This window comes from Mytilus californianus, unplaced genomic scaffold, assembly GCF_021869535.1.
Source record: "Mytilus californianus isolate M0D057914Y unplaced genomic scaffold, xbMytCali1.0.p SCAF_9, whole genome shotgun sequence".
In the NCBI taxonomy this organism is placed as follows: domain Eukaryota; kingdom Metazoa; phylum Mollusca; class Bivalvia; order Mytilida; family Mytilidae; genus Mytilus; species Mytilus californianus.
The window spans coordinates 9,411,317-9,429,149 of NW_026262745.1; the positions used below are offsets into that span (position 1 = coordinate 9,411,317).

General features: G+C 30.1%; 1 protein-coding gene across 2 annotated transcripts in view; it reads left to right on the forward strand.

The window, feature by feature from the left end:
- LOC127716164 (B-box type zinc finger protein ncl-1-like) overlaps nucleotides 1–14,325 on the forward strand; it is a 33,532-nt gene extending 19,207 nt beyond the window's left edge. For both annotated transcript variants that reach the window (XM_052222282.1, XM_052222283.1), the window contains exons 9-12: nucleotides 2,447–2,607; nucleotides 3,333–3,521; nucleotides 3,810–3,961; nucleotides 5,171–14,325. In XM_052222282.1, the coding sequence (XP_052078242.1) occupies nucleotides 2,447–2,607; nucleotides 3,333–3,521; nucleotides 3,810–3,961; nucleotides 5,171–5,479 (811 nt within the window). In that variant the 3' untranslated portion in view covers nucleotides 5,480–14,325. The remainder of the gene's footprint in view (nucleotides 1–2,446; nucleotides 2,608–3,332; nucleotides 3,522–3,809; nucleotides 3,962–5,170) is intronic.
- Nucleotides 14,326–17,833: the final 3,508 nt, after the last annotated feature.

Here is a 17,833-nt window from a genome sequence, read left to right on the forward strand (position 1 = left end):
AGCTAAAAATAAAACATAGGGGTAAAATGCAGTTTTTGGCTTATAACTCAAAAACCAAAGCATTTAGAGCAAATCTGACATGAAGTAAATTTGTTTATCAGGTCAAGATCTATCTGCCCTGAAATTTTCAGATGAATCGAACAACCTGTTGTTGGGTTGCTGCCCCTGAATTGGTAATTTTAAGGAAATTTTGCTGTTTTTGGTTATTATCTTGAATATTATTATAGATAGAGATAAACTGTAAACAGCAATAATGTTCAGCAAAGTAAGATTAACAAATAAGTCAACATGACTGAAATGGTCAGTTGACCCCTTTAGGAGTTATTGCCCTTTATAGTCAATTTTTAACAATTTTTTGTAAATCTTAGTAATCTTTTACAAAAATCTTCTCCTCTGAAACTACGTGGCCAAATTAAACCAAACTTGACCACAATCATCTTTGGTTATCTAGTTTTAAAAATGTGTGGCGTGACCTGGTCAACCAACCAAGATGGCTGCCACGGCTAAAAATAGAACATAGGGGTAAAATTCAGTTTTTGGCTTTTAACTCAAAAACCAAAGCATTTAAAGCAAATCTGACATGAAGTAAAATTGTTTATCAGGTCAAGATCTATCTGCCCTGAAATTTTCAGATGAATCGGACAACCCATTGTTGGGTTGCTGCCTTTGAATTGGTAATTTTAAGGTAATTTTGCTGTTTTTGGTTATTATCTTGAATATTATTATAGATAGAGATAAACTGTAAAAAACAATAAATGTCGGCAAAGTAAGATCTACAAATAAGTCAACATGACCGAAATTGTCAGTTGACCCCTTTAGGAGTTATTGCCCTTTATAGTCAATTTTTAACCATTTTTTCGTAAATCTTAGTAATCTTTTACAAAAATCTTCTCCTCTGAAACTACTGAGCCAAGTTAATTATAGATAGAGATAATTGTAAGCAGGAAAAATGTTCAGTAAATTAAGATGTACAAACACATCACCATCACCAAAACACAATTTTGTCATGAATCCATCTGCGTCCTTTATTTAATATTCACATAGACCAAGGTGAGCGACACAGGCTCTTTAGAGCCTCTAGTTTGTTTTTTCAGTAAATATTTAGATGCATTTAGATTAATATTTTCAGACATCAATAGCTTTGTCAAACATTCATGGAAATTTACACAATGGACATATATATATACTTATTTGTTAAAGGCAATACCATGACCTATAGTTGTAAACTTCTATGTCATTTGGTCTCGGGTGGAGAGTTGTCTCATTGGCAATCATACCACATCTTCTTATTTTTATATTCATGATCAAAAGGTGTATCCAGAGCAAAATTTTGAAAATGTGTTTTTATGCCTGCCTACGATAGTAGTAGGGGCATTATGTTTTCTGGTCTCGGCGTCAGTTCGTTCGTCCGTCTGTCCTGTGTCAGGTTAAAGTTTTTGGTCAAGGTAGTTTTTGATGAAGTTGAAGTCCACTCAACTTGAAACTTAGTACACATGTTCCCTATGATATGATCTTTCTAATTTTAATGGCAAATTAGAGTTTTGACCCCAATTTCACAGTCCACTGAACATAGAAAATGATAGTGCGAGTGGGCAATCTGTGTACTATGGACACATTCTTGTTTTTGTCTTGCCTTGACGGAGTCAAAAAGCGAGACATAGGTATGCTGTGGCAACATTAGTTTGTGATTAGGTCTAGTTTATGGTGAACCACTAGTGGTAGGTCAATGATATTTTGTATGCAGTTGTATTAGCATTGGCACATCTCATTACCACAGATTATTTGGCCCCACTTCCTCAGTCATGATCTATTGACTTTGAAACTTTGCTACTTTGCTTAGTTAACATGTATTAGTTTGTGATTAGGTCAGTTTATGGGGAACCATTAGTGGTAGGTCAATGATATTTGGTATGCAGTTGTTTAAGCATTGGCATGTCTCATTTTTATGGAGATTATTTGGCCCCGCCCCCTCAGTCATAGTCTATTGACTTTGAAACTTTTGTTTAGTTTACATTTATTAGTTTGTGATTAGGTCAGTTTAAGGGGAACTGTTAGTGGTATGTCAATGATAATTGGTATGCAGTTGTATAAGCATTAGCACATCTTATTTCCAGGAGAATATTTGGTCCTTACCCCTCAGTCATGGTCTATTGACTTTGAAACTTTTGCTTAGTTTACATGTATTAGTTTGTGATTAGGTCAGATGAGTTTTTCTGCTGAAGGTTGGGTTCTCTCAAGGCACTCTGGCTTCTTCCACCAATAAAAACTGGCTGCCAGAATAAAGCCAACAGTGCTGAAAGCGGCGTTAAACACCAATCAATCAATTGACTTGTTTAAGGTTGAACACTATTACTGGGTAATCAAGTAGAAATTTGTTACCAAAATCGTATTTATTTGTGTGAAGTTTAATACCTATCAAATAAAAATACTGGAATATTTATTGCAGGTGTAAATTTGGACAGCTTGGACCTGGAAAAGGACAGTTCAATTCACCACATGGATTTTGTCTTGGACAGGAAGAAAACATTGTAGTGGCAGATACTAACAACCACAGAATTCAGTGTTTTGAGAAAACTGGTGAATTTCAGTATCAGTTTGGAATTCCAGGTAATTTATTGAATTTTCAAGCTAATATATTAAAATTTGGTTTCCTTATAGTAGAAATCTTCTTGGTTTACTCAGACTCAACAATTTTGAAATGAATGGTCTTTGGAAGCATATAAAAAGTATTGTTGATTTTCAGATCTGCTGGCAGTTGCTTCCTGTTTGAAAATGTCTTATGGGACATTTGTACTGACACTTTGAATTTGTCAGTCCAAAATGCATTTTCATCGGTCTTATTTCAATAATTCTATTGAAAAGTTCTTAGTTTTGTCTAAGATTTTGACTGATATATTACGTAACCACACATGCCAGACATTTAAAATTCTTATCAGTCAAATGATCTGTACTAACACTTCTCAAGAACTCTTGAGTTACACACTGTTGGACTGTTCAACAACTATTGACCTACTTATGATAGTTAAAAGTAATCAGTTGAGACAGTGATAGTTAAAAGTAATCAGTTGAGACAGGTAGAACCTGAAGTCACACTTTTAAATTCTAAATTCTAAATTTTTATTAGACATGGGAAAGCAGAAACATTTGCTTTTTACACATTAGAATTGTAAGCTTTATTTTAATTTTCCAAAACAACTATGTGATTGCTGGTAGAATAAGTTTTTCTTGCAAGAGTGGTAATCCCAGCATTACATGTTGAGGCAAATGCCAAGGGAGAGGGCTTTGCTCTAAAAGATCTAATAATGTTAACACAGAGGCATATATATTTGTAGGGAGAGAGGAAGGACAGCTGTGGTATCCAAGAAAAGTGGCAGTGATGAGAAATTCTGGAAAGTTTGTTGTCTGTGACCGTGGAAATGAAAGATCAAGAATGCAGATCTTCACCAAAAATGGTCATTTTGTGAAGAAAATTGCCATAAGATATATAGACATTGTTGCTGGTTTAGCTATTACCCAACAAGGTATTTCTTGATTTTTTATTTCCAAGAAGACTTGTTGATTGTACATGGTCTAGTTGATCACAAGTCTTTAGAAATATCAAGTATTTGGAAGCAGTAAAACAAATGTGAATAATTGTAAATAATTTTTTACAAATCTTTTTATTTTTGGAAAATAGAAAATAAATCATTAAAAGAAATATTCGTTCAAAGAATTATTAAGAATTTTACTAAATTAAGAAATATTAATCACATAGCCTATATTATATAGTTACCAGCTGTGTTGATATGACTGTATATGTGTAATTGTAGGACACATAGTAGCAGTTGATAGCGTTTCTCCTACTGTATTCTGTATAACTGAGGCTGGAGACCTTCTTAAGTGGTTTGATTGTAGTGATTACATGAGAGAGCCATCAGATATAGCTATCAGTGGGAAAGACTATTTTGTCTGTGATTTTAAGGTAATTCTAAATATCAAATACACTCTTTGTTTTTATAGCATTTTGTTTAGTTTTCAAATAATGGTTTGTTATACATAAGTCTTAGTCATAAAGAGAACATTATTGGTAATTTTTCAGGAACATGTTAACCATTTGGGCAATTTGAAGCAAAGTTTTCCTGGACCATTATTTGGTTGTCGAAATCATTGATATTTATGATGCTGTAGACTAAGGAGCATGACCCCTATTTATATAAATAGAGGGTCAGGATACAATAGACTATACATCAATCCCTATGAGGATTTGTAAGACAGTACGTGGAATGTTTCAAGTGGCATAAACATAACTAAGCTTATGGCAATATATATAAGAGGGTCTGTCAGTTCTCCAGATTGAAAGCTGAAACAGTGGAATTAGGGATATAACTTACAAAGTACAAAGACAATGTAGAGTTGTAATGTATATGTTATTAAATTATTGAAAACAGTCATCAATGTAAAACATGGAAGAAATATTTAATAAGATTCAGCAGGGCCTTCGAGGAATGGCAATGAACATGTTAATTTACACTATGTGAGTAGCATTCTGGGGGAACAAATTTTTTCCAAAATATTTCAAAACAAATTTCAGCAAAGATGACTAAATGACATTACAGACACTCCCCTATCTTACAATGTTAAAAGACCTGTAAAAAACAGTTATAAACATTTTGATATGAAAGAAAAAACCAGCCTTCAAACTCGCATTTCAACTGTAAACTATTCTTAGGAGGAAAACCAACATTGCACGAGGTACAACCTAATAATGGAGAACTACACCTAAATGTAAAGCACTATAATTTTTGTGCAATTAGTACACACCTACATGTTTGCTATTCCTTGAATACAAAGATATTTTTATTTCCTTTCTGACTTAAACCTCTCAAGTCTTCTACTATATAGGGGATAATTGTTTTTGAGACTGTTGCTTTCCACCCTTTTTATACTGCAAGGTGGTACTTGGAACCAATCATAGCACAAAAACAACAAATCAGTGATGATCTAACAGTACATGGGTAAAATAAAGATTTTCCTTGATTGGTGTAAGTGATAAATTTAACGTCACAATGATCTAATGTGGTAACATTGCAACAGTTTTTAGACACATTAATGTGTATTACTTGTACAAACCTTGATCTCTGGTATTTACATAAAAATAGGGAATGCAACATGACAATATTTTATGTTGTAGGGTCATTGTGTTGTTGTTTTCAATGAAGAAGGTCATTTCATCCGGAGAATTGGATGTGAGAACATCACAAATTACCCTAATGGTATTGATATCAGTGATGCTGGAGATGTTTTGATTGGAGATAGCCATGGAAACAGATTTCATGTCGCTGTATTCCAGAGGGATGGATCATTGATTGGAGAGTTTGAATGTCCTTATGTGAAAGTGAGCCGTTGCTGTGGATTAAAGATAACATCAGAAGGATACGTTGTCACTCTTGCTAAGAACAACCACCATGTGCTGGTACTTAATACCTTATACATAGTTTAAACAGATCAATGGGGAAGAAGCAAGAGTATGTACAAAAAAAAGAATATTTTTGAAAATACATGTGTTAAAAAGTGCTTAGTTTATTTTACTGTTTAGCAGTGCTTTTGAAAATATGGAAAGCAGTTAAAGCTTCTTGTATTTAAAGATACACCTTGGTGGTCATTTATATACATTTTATATACATATTATAAAAGGGCTATACAGGGCCTTGTTGTAGCCACTGTGTTAATATACTTTATTTTTTTCTTTGTTTTTCTTTTAGTTGCAATTTTTATACACAGATTAATACTAATAAGAATTTACATAATTTTATTTTATAGCAAATGTTGTTTACTTATCATAATGCAACTTGTATATTAATATACATTTAAAATGGACTATCTGTAGTAGTGGTAGGTGGTTATCCAATAATGAAAATAAAAGTCAAATTACCATCTATGCTATTTTTTATCCAAGAGCTAAGCTTCTGATTTAATGATATTAAAATATACTAATATTTTAGATGATTAAAATAAGTTTGAAAAAAACAGGGTCTCTTACTTGTCATTTTTACTGTTTTAAACTGATTAATTCTTGGTTATACAAAAAATATGCATAAAATGAATTCCTACACCTGAAAATAATGTTTAATTCAAATTGTGAAAGGAACAGATAATTGTACATATGCATTGATGTTATAAGTAAGAGACTCTGATTAGTCAAAATTTACGTTAAATGTGATTATCTCATTGATGTAGATCCTATTTGATAACATAAAATGTTTGTCAGATATTGCAAGACAAGAAATTTTTATTCTCAGGAATTTTTTTATTTATTTTTGATTGACCATACATTCAGAATACAATTCAAAAGATGAAATGTCACTTAAAAATCAAGTGAAAAGTTAATCTTTGCATGTAGTGCATGCTTTATAATGAAATTTTTACCATAGAATATAAGTGCAAAAAAGATGCATAAAAATTTGAATGCTGTAGAATTTTTATGCAGAAGTGTTTTTGTATTAACTCTAGTCACATACTCAGATTATATTTAACATGACCAGTTTTTGCTGTGCCTTACAAAGGGATTTGATTTTTAATTATTTTTTTCTGTGTTCATTCTAATTGATGGCTTTACAAATTGATATCATATTTTGTGACTGGTGATGTTGATCATTTACACATATTAAAAAGATATATATATCTATATATTTACACTTACATTGTATTATTATTAGTTGTATTTTTTAAAACATGTTCTTATATTTTATTGTTTAGAACCAGATTGCTCATAAGTCATTTTTCGTTGATCATTCATTAACAAATTGTAGAAATGTCTTACCCACCATCTATAGCATGCTGCAAAAAAAATTGTTGGTGTAAATGTACTTTGCAGTTACACTATTTAAAAAAAAATCAAACAAATAAAAGTATGTATAGGGGCTAGTGTCTAGGATTATATACATTTCATTTACAGAAATATTTCTTTATGTATTCTAATAATGTATATTTTATTCAGTATATTTTTTCTTTTTTCTGGAAAAGTTGGAAAAGAAACTATTAAAAATGAGGCTCCCTTTTGAGTCCATTTTTAAAAGCTACTTATTTAGTCTCATTGTTTCACTTTTCATTATAATGACAATCTAGTTTTAGTGGTTACAACGAGCTTTTCATTATTCATAATTAACACAGACTGATTTTAGTCCGTTAAAATATGTTTTCATGTTCCAATGTTAGAAAAATGTATTGAAAAAAAAATAAAAAAAATAATAAAATAATATTTGAGGTTATCCAAAACACTGTTGTTATTTTATTTGTGTAAAATTTTCAATGGGTACAAGAGATTAACCTATTAAAGAATGTTATTTACTGATTTGAATAACCTCAACAAAAAAATGTATAAAAATATATGATGTTTTGAAAATATTTTTAAATATTTCAATGCTTTCAAATTTTGACTGTTTGCATTTAGAAAATATTTTGATTGTTCATTTTTTTTTTCTTAATTGTTAAAATGTTACTGTGAATAAGTTGAATGTCTATGCCAAGAATCTTTCATAGATAAGATGTACAACTATAGGGTTTAGGGTAATTTACATGGTTCATTTTCACATCCTTTATATTTTATGTGGAAGTAAACTTTGTATGGCTGATGATCCTATGAAGCAATTTTATTTTTTTTTACTTTGAGTGCCATCTTTTATTAATACCAGAACAAGACTGTTACAGGAGAAATTTTATAAATTAGCTTTTGTTTTGCCTGTAGAACTTACCAAGCACTGAGAAGGAGACTTCTGTTGTTTTATATGCGAGATTTTTTTTTAACCCGGATGAAACTACATTAAGTACAAAAACATTTGCTAGTTGTCTTGCTCCAGTTTTTCCCTAGAAATAAAAACAGAGTGGAGATTTAAGCAGTTTCAATCAGAAAATAATGTCCTCATTTTAAAATATTAAAACAATATTTGTTTAGAAGCTTGCTTTACAGTTGCAGTTTAGCTATTATGAAAGACTTTAGATTTTATAGGCCTGTCAGTGGATGTATTACAGTAGATTGTTGTCCCTCTGTCCATTGGTACATATTATGTGATAACTCAAATTGACTTTTTCCAATCTTGTGAAATTTTTACATTTTTTTAATCTGGAGACCTTGTGGAATTGTTATTCAATAGTTTCAGGAATTGAATCATTGAAAATTTGAGTATACAAGTCATATCTCAAAAGTCTAGTTTTCTTTAAGGGATCTAATTTTTCATGCCGGTCATAGATGGGATGTTTTTGATATAGATACCATTGTCCGTCCACAAGTCCTATAAAGGCTAGAGAATGCTTTCATCAAATTTCATGAAAGCTGATATGAAATATTTAGATAGATGGAAGAAATATCCATTTGAAAATTTTTGATTTGGTCGTTTCAGAGTTGTGAACTTAACCGTCAGATTTAAGGCATTTTATCACATATCACTGCATTCACTAAAGCTTGGATTGATTTAAAAAATAAAATTTTTATTATGTTCAGATTAGTGAACTAAGCTCCCTTTCAATATTGAAATTATTTTTGTTTGTTTTTGGTAGTTCTGAAACTGTCTGATTAAAGTCAACTGAAGTATGCTTTGATGGATTTACTTGAAATATTACACTGTTTTGGGGATAGTTTAAAGTAAGCCTCTTTTTTTCAATTTTGAAAATTTTCTTGCATGTTATTCCAGAGGTCAGAGGCTTGAAACATCAGAATTGAGCAATTTTCCCACATGTTGCTTACTAATTCTAGTATGTTTGGATAAAATAACTTCTACTAAAAGAAATCTTCCAGCTAGTGTTCCTGCATGGCCATTTTCTGACTTCTGATTTAATGCCTTTTTCGATAAAGCAATTAATTCTTTGAACAATTTCCATGTATTTAACAGGTGTTCTTTGTGCCCCTAGCACATCTGTTATATTACACAATGTAAAGGGTTTTCTAATTTGTCAGTTGTGGGACTTTTATATGGGAATAATGGAAAATAATTATAACTAGGAATATGCCTAATGATAACTCAAAATTTCTGTATCTTGTTGTATTGAAATTTTATAATACAAAGCTATTGCCTAGGAATGAAATCTTTCATTTAAATTTGTTTATATCCTAAATTGTGATTCTAAAGTTAATGAGACTAGTCATCATAATTCAAATGTGTAAACAAAGTTGCAGTCAGATGTATCATCCCAAATTCTTACAGGTTTCTGATTCTAAGCAGATAAATGCACCAACTCCAAAATACCACATTCTTTTGGAGAAGTATCTATGATAAGGGACTTTCCAATTTGAATTTTCATTGGAGTTTGTATTTTTGTTATTTTACTTTTTAAAGAAACTTGATAATTAATTTCTAAAGAAAACAATCATGGCAGTTCAATTATCACTATTTGGACAGTAGTTCATTCAAAAATACCAATGCATGGTTCTGTTCAGATATATTTTGTATAGCGGAAAATATAAAATAAAGTTTGCAGACAAATGATAGGTTTATCTGCCTAGGACACTAGGCTATACAATAAATGTCTGACCGTGAAGTAACTTTTTTCTGCAACTATTGCAGAGTTATTTCATCTAAGTATAGTAATTTGAGAAAACTTATTTTTGTTTTTTAAGGTCTTGCCCAACAAGCTGGTTAAGAATAAAGTACATTATAATTTATGTTGATTTTTCAATACTCCTTTAAATCTAGATGGCAGTTCTGCATAATAGGTATATTCTATTTTATACTGTGTTCAAGTGCACCTAAATGATATTGTATAAGTTTGTAAATACATGTATTTTTCTGTCTCAAATTCACATGTGATCAAAATTTTATTGTTTTTTTGTATGATGTTTAAGTAGATAGTAAATAATTAGCAGCAGAAATTACTGTAACAGTCTTGTTTTGCTACAAAATCTTGGAAGAGAGACTTGTTAATATCAGTAGTAAGTCTTTTGGGGGGAATGGGAATTATGTTGTACAGTTAGCATATATTAAATTGGTGCTTATTTTCCTTGTATTGTAATGTTACATATTTACATATGTTTTTCAACAAATTTCCCTAAACAGATTATTATTATTATAATTCATTTTATTTTAGTCTTGTATTTATAGCAACTTTTCTGTTTTATTACATTTTGCTTTAGTCATTAATTTTGAGTTTAATTAATCCGTGTTAAGTCCACTTATATGTTCACTTAATAACTTTATTAATTTTTTTTTGTTGATTCGTTGATCTAGATGAAGCAGGTTTATTAATATTTTTGGTTGGTTATGTTTTTAATAGCTTGTTAATCAGTATTTAGTGCAGATTTTCAAATGCTTGGGCAAGATATATATATTTATATATACTTGAGAACAAAAGTGTTTTACTTTTGTTTTTTGGTATTATTATTTTTCTTTATTATTTTTGAAAAAACTTTACTATTAATTACACTTTTCATATACAAAAAAATATATGTTTAATCATAATTTGCAATGTGTGTTTTTCATTTCACCCCACTGTTAACTTTTAATTATCAGTATGAAATTTTAATCAATACACAACCATGATCAGATTGTGTGTTTTGTTAGAGTAGTTCCAGTTACTTTTCAATTTTTTATTTGCATAAACTTAACAGGCATATAGTATCGATGTAAGATTTATTTTTAGCTTGTACTAAAACTAAAATCTGTCAAAATTTTAGGGATTCATCTGTAACATTCAAATTAAATTTATTTCTTTCTAAACTTAAAAGGTTATTGAATATTATTTGAAATATTATTTGAAATACAAAAGTGGGTATCATTTGCAGTAGTATAAAAATAAGATGTGAGACAAATCCACCATTGACCAATTTCATGTCGGTTTTATCAGTAATAGAAGAGATTTTAACTAAATTATGTTATTTTAAAGTAAACCTAGTGATACATTCGAATAAACAATTCAAAATGTTATATATATATATTTATATATATCAACCATTCCTCCTAGAAGGATAGTCGTGATATCTTGTTGAACTTGCATTCTGAAAATGATTGAAGTTTTTGGCAGAAGCACCTTTGGTTTTCTTTGGCAAAAAGTCATTTTAACCTTCTAGTGATTGTTAAGCAAAATAGAAAAGTAACTGGAAACTTGACAGCATGGTGTTTATATACCTGTATATTTTCAGAAGCACACCGACAAACAAATGAAAATCTAAATGCTAATGTTGCAATATAATGGTTGATTTGAAGTTTTAATCAATTATTTATTTATCCAGGAAATAATTACCTGTTTTAGGGAAATTCAAATTTAAGTTTACAAGTATAATCCAATCTTAAAAACAATTTATAACAATGTGCTTTTATTTTTTGTCATTCCTAGTTTTTTGTTTAATTTTGTAAATGACTTTTGCAATTATATACAAGTTGATTCATGTTTAATTATATTATACATTTACTTTTTTCTCTGCACATTATTCCTGGCTGGTTGCTGTATATATATAAACATATATAGATGTACAACTAATACTATGCTGAATTGTACATATATTGCACATCCCAATTAACATTTGAAGTAAATATTTATGTACACATTGCACATGAAAAACAGTCTTGTAAAAATTAAAAAAGGAAGATTTGCAGGGAAACACCATACAGGCTGAAATGTTTTCAGCTTTGAATCAACTTCAAGGTAGATTTACAATGTTGGATAAATTGCTCAGAGGTAAGCTGTTCTAAACATGCTATTCTAAAACTTATAAAATTGAGGTCAAACAGCTACTAAATTTTCAATAAACTGTTTTTGTGCACATTGATACCAAATGTGGACTATTTGAGGATTCCAACATTTTTTTTCTCAATAAAATATAATAATGTCATTGCAAGACTTATAAAACTCAAATTTACCAATAATGTCATATTTTATTTCTTTGAAACCAAAACTAATTTTATTATCTGCTGTCAATTTGGTAAGTGCTGACCTGTAAACAGATTTCTTTAAAGCACTTGATTACTACCACAAATGTTCTGAGATTAAAAGAATAGCATGTTTGGACCTATTTTGTTATATGTTTAGGTATTTACTATACTGATGTGATATTTTTCATGGACCATATCAGGATTCTATTTAGCTTTTAACAGTATTCATTCCATGTATATATACACTGTATTTTTCACATGTATTGTTATATTCAGCAACCTCAATATTTTTCTGATCTACATGTATGCATTTTTGCCATGTTCTTAAGGTAAAAAAAATATATAGGTACTGCCTCATTTGAGGAAACAAAAAAGAGAAAAGACAAAATTTTGTCCCATTTACAGACAAATATTAAAATAAGAAATGCAATACTTAATAAAAAGTATTTTGTTAATTTTTATATCACTGTGGAATTTTAAAGCCACTCAAAACTTGCCATATGTTAACTTTTATAAACTATTAAGACAGCAAATAATCTTCACCTTAAAATTTTAAATTCAAGTTAATCCAGAAATTATTTCTTATATCCTGCTATTGCAGGGAAGTTTAACTTGCTTTAGACTGAGACCCACTATAATATAATGCACAAGTGTGTTAAGCATTTATATACAATACAATAGCTGGGAAATGAGTAATATTAAGTTTTTATGATTGCTTCAGTGCAGTGTTGAGGACTGATCTTATATATGATAGGAGTAGGTAAAAAAAAGAATGTTTTTGATTGGCACTGTAGGGATTTACAACAAATTCAGGGTATATTTTATACATGTTTTATTAGAAATCCAGATGTAAATCATAAAAAGAAAAATGATAGTGTGTCATTCTGTTAAAAGACTGAAACACTTCAGAAGTTAAAGAAGTACTTCCACAGCTGATGAATTCAAAAGATATAAAGATAATTCTGTTTGTGCTTGAAAAAATTCTATTCAACTTCAAGATTAAAATTTGAAGGAAGGTTTTCAGTAGTTGACTTTGTACTGTATTTGAAAATTTAATAGGATTCTAGTTTCAAAATTGTTATGCAATCAAGGGTTTATACAATTTCTTAGTTAAAAATGATATCCGATATTGTTTTACTTCAGAAAAAAGTGCCAATGTTTATTTTTTATTAGGTGAAAACAGCACCAATAATATTCATTAACGAAACAAGATGGTTTCAGATTAAATCTTGTTAGTAGAATATTTTTGTTGCTGATATGTTGTTTACTTTTGATATGTTGGATTTTATTGTTTCATGTTTATTAAGAAAGTTTTTTCTTAGTTTTTATTAATATATATTTTTTTCAACAATACTTACATTAGTGAATCATTTTCGATACAGATTTTCTTGAACATGAAAAACAACTTCAAAATTTGTCTTACTTTTATAATATCACCATTTTAATGTACAAAATGAATTTATGAAATGTGCAGTGAGAAAAGTTAGTTACCTACTGAACAAAGTAATCTAGACATTTTAATTTGATCTACATTTTCATTTGGCTAAAATAATTTTTCTGACCTCCCTCGAATTAAAGGTAGGTAACTTGCATCTGATTCTCATTATTTGATCTCATATTGTAAATTTGCTGTATTGACGTTGCTTTCTTTTTTTGGTGTAACTTGTATGTGAAGTAATTAATTATTTGAAAAGAAGTTTACATCCCTAAATGTGATATCCAAACATGACAGCTAGCGACAGGAATAAGTTTTTAATACATTATACCTATTTTATCAGGGTTTTTCTGAAATTTTTATTCAAATAATGCAATGTTTACTATAGAAATTCAGATAAAAAATGTTGCATTTATACAAGCACCTTACAGAATGCATTTTTAGTTCACCATCCAATTAAAATTATCAATTTGCAGAATAAAAATAAATGACTTATTTGCTTCAAAATTTATTTAAATTGCCAAAGAAACATAAAATATCCATTATATTTATGTCCAGAATATTTCAAACATTTTACAGATGTGTATAAAAAAAGTTCATAAGCAAATTAAAATTGCCTTTTGATCAAGAAATATTGTTTCTAAAGAAATTATTTATTTTTATAAATTACTGTAAATGCAATAACATATTCAAATATACATGTATATCTTCATATCTTTACAAACATCTGTATCCAAAATGATATTCAAACCTGCAGATAGAAAAACTATTATATATATATAGAGATATTTTTTTACCATCAATTCTGGGATTAATGCTTTTACCTGAAGAATTTATTTCATATCCATGTATGGTGCATGAAATATATGTATGTATACTCAGCATTATATTAGTTATTGAATCCAACCTAAAGGGAATAATTGTGAATGTTTACACAAGTATTGACATATTTAATTAATATTTTTGAATGAAAAATTACAAAAAAATCATTTTATAATTTCCTATTGTTTATGTCCAGGAAATTGTATGCAATTGGAATAAAGGTGTTACATTGATGTGTTTTGTTATTTATTGGCAATGGTGTCTAGCGATCCCAAATTTCATAAATACAACACCCTGAATCACGACTTACACATTAAACTTAATTGAAAGGTATGTGTTGCTGATATTTAGAAATTCAAGATTTTGTTTAGCCACATCAGAGTTTTTGTAGGAAAATTGAGGTTGGCTTGCATTGGTTGACTTGAGGATGCAAATGGAATATTAGATTAATTCTCATTTCAGTTTTACTTGACTTGTTTTAGTGTCTTACTGAAAATAACCAGTAAATATCCCACAGATAACAAAAATTCAGAAGATTAATGAATTTACAAGTTTCGTGTGCAATCAGTGTTATCACTAATACTATGGGTAAGTTTTTTTCTGCAATCAAATAAAAAATGCTATTTCAGTCACAGTAGAGGAAAGTCGTTATTTTAGGGGGAAAAGGAAGATACCAAGGGCAATAAAAATCCTCAATTAAATATGGAAGAAAACACCAAGACAATAAAAGACAAAAAAATAATCCACAAATATTACTTGGGAAAACTACAAATTTAGCAACACTTCTCATTAAAAACTTGCTCATAATATAATATGATACATTGTTTTAATTTTTGAAACCCCTTTAGTTCAGTAGCCAACAGCAGCCTTCCATGCCAAGAAAGCCATTATAGGAGTCTTTAATACATTCAATTTGTTGAAATTAAATTTTTGGTTGTGCTAGTACAGAAACCACTTTTTGTCATGCATGTGATTTCATGATGAATTTCTTCACTTTAGTAGTCCCACATGACAATTCCTTCGAGAGATAAGCATCTAATTTCCAAAACTACAAGGAATCACCAAAACGTGGACAGTTATATGATTCTATATCTGACTGTCTCCCAATGCACATTCAGTTTCGATGTATGAGAAAAATAGACATAATAGACATCTACTCTTCCCCCACATAACTAATTCTAATTGATCTAGAAAATTGTTTTGTATTCGTATACACCAAGTTGGTAGTAATTATACAATGTACCCCCTGCAAAGAAGGTTTTGGGGTATAATTATAGTAAGGTGTAAAAGGCTGCGAATTGACAAATTTAAAACAAGTCAAACAAGAAAACCAACAGTCTGATTTATGTACAAAACAAGAAACTTTTAAAAAAATATGATGTACAGCAACAAGCTACAAATACTGAATTTCAGACTCCCGACAGAGGCACATACAGAATGTGTTGGGATTAAACATGTTTGCTGGTGCCAAACCCTCTCCCTAACCTGGAACAGAGGTGTAACAGTATAGCATAAGAACTAACTATAAAAATCAGTGGAAAGAGCTTAACTCATCAGATTGATACAAACCACTAAGAAAACTCAAAAGACACAAATTAGTACTCACAGTTACTGAAAGCTAGTTCAAAGCCCATAACTAATTATAAAAAACTTATCTAAAACTTCAATATCAATCTCTACACATCCAATGGATTTAGTGTAAAGATGTCATTAATAGAATGAGAAAAACATGACCTTGTGCAATGCCAAAATATAAGCATCGACAGATAGCAGGACCTTGAATGAACATGCATGTATGTGTATAACAACAATATTTAGTTGGATTCAAACAAAATCAATATTTATACCGATAAAAACAATATTCAAAGGTCTCACAACAGTGCTGAATTGGTAACCTTTTAGAATAAATTTAAAGGATCAATAAATTTACGGGCTCTATAAATAGCATCACAGTAATAAATTTGGATGTGCAATCCCGTTTGGAATAAGTTTTCTCCAGTTACAGGCAAACTTCCAAACCAAATCTATGTATCTATGAAGTAAAGGTTTTACGAAATTGTGATAATGAGATCCTTGACTTAATATTCTACCAGTCATACATAGATTATGTTCATTGAAATCCAAAACGTTACTACAGACAAGGTGATAACGAACCATTAGGGATATTTAAATACCGTAAGATGATCCCAATGGAACATCACCATAAAAAGGAAATTAACAATAGTCTGTCCATCCGTCCTTCCTAGTCCGTGTGTCCATGTGATAGTAAAGCATTATCTGATTTATTTAGGGTACATACCTTTTGAACTATAGCACTCAGGGCCGTAACTACATTGAGGCAAATGAGGCAAATGCCTCATGTTGGAAATATAAAAAAAATCAATAAGTTGAAACAAAAAGCTTGTCTTCATATTAAATTGTTTTCACGGCGAGTGACTTGCAAGAAGCAAGCTCTGTTCACCCTCTGACGTCGCCCCTGTTTTTTCGGATCCATGTTTCTCATTTATTTTAGTTTTCAGTGTTGATTGTCTATAATTTGTTGTTATGTGTCTTATCTGTTCACGGGTTTGTCTTTTGTTCATTGATTGCCCTTCTTCATGACTATTGTCTGAGCGTTGAATTTCATTTGTAAATTAGTAATTTTGTTTTAAAAACTTGAGTTTTATTATATTTAAGGACCTTTCTTCTAATTTTAAAAACTACTTTAAATTTTAAATATATGTATCGGTTAGTCTATGAAAAGTTGATAATGAAAAATAAAAAATATCGAAATAGCATAGTCGAAGTGGTCGGTAATGACGGGTGAACGGTTGTGTGGTTTGGCAATGTTAGATCTCCACCGATGTCCAGATATTGTTTGAGAAAATGTTTTGAGAAGATACGAAGCTACCGGACATAGAAAAATTGGTCGTTTTTTCATGGAAAATTATACTTTATATTAACGAATACAAAACTGGCTCTCTTTTCTATTAAACTAAAAAGATGACATGGGTTAAATTAAAGTGAGACAACCAATCTCCTGGAATCAAATCATTTAAAAACAAAAATAATGTATTGCCATATGACCTTTTACATTGAAGGGCGTAAACTTGCATTAAGCCGTGTTCAGGTCCTTTAATAGAAAATAAAGGGATATGGAGTAAATGTGCATGGAAAAAATACGAATTATCAATGAACAGGGCTTTTGTTCCTGTTCTTCATCTTGACAGTCGCTGGAGGGTCTTCAACAATGAACGAATCATTCATACCTTACAACAATGTCAAGACGGCCACTAGCGTCGAATTAAGCGGTACTTAAAGTAACTGTGAATAAATTACAAAGTCATAAAAAAATTACACCAAAGTCTAAACGCAATACAAGACCAGAACAGGCAGATCCGACATTAATCGCCCGATATACATATTAAAACAGCACAAAAATGTAGCAATGAGGTCTTTTAAGAACAGTTTTCCTAAGTCTACCCTGAGTGTACCCTTTCTACCCCAGTTAGGAACTACATTAAGTTGTAATTGAAATGTGTTATAAAAACTGAATTCACATAGTTATATTAATGATAATCAGCCCCTTCTTAGCTTAATTTGAAAAGAACATAATTGACAGGCATAATACGTTTTTCCTACAAGCAGAAACTCAATAACAAAAAAAAAAAACAAAACAAAAAAACAGCAGCCACACACTTAACTATGTGAATTACGATTTTTGCTTTATCCTTCATATCGGTCTTTTGATGTTGTCCCT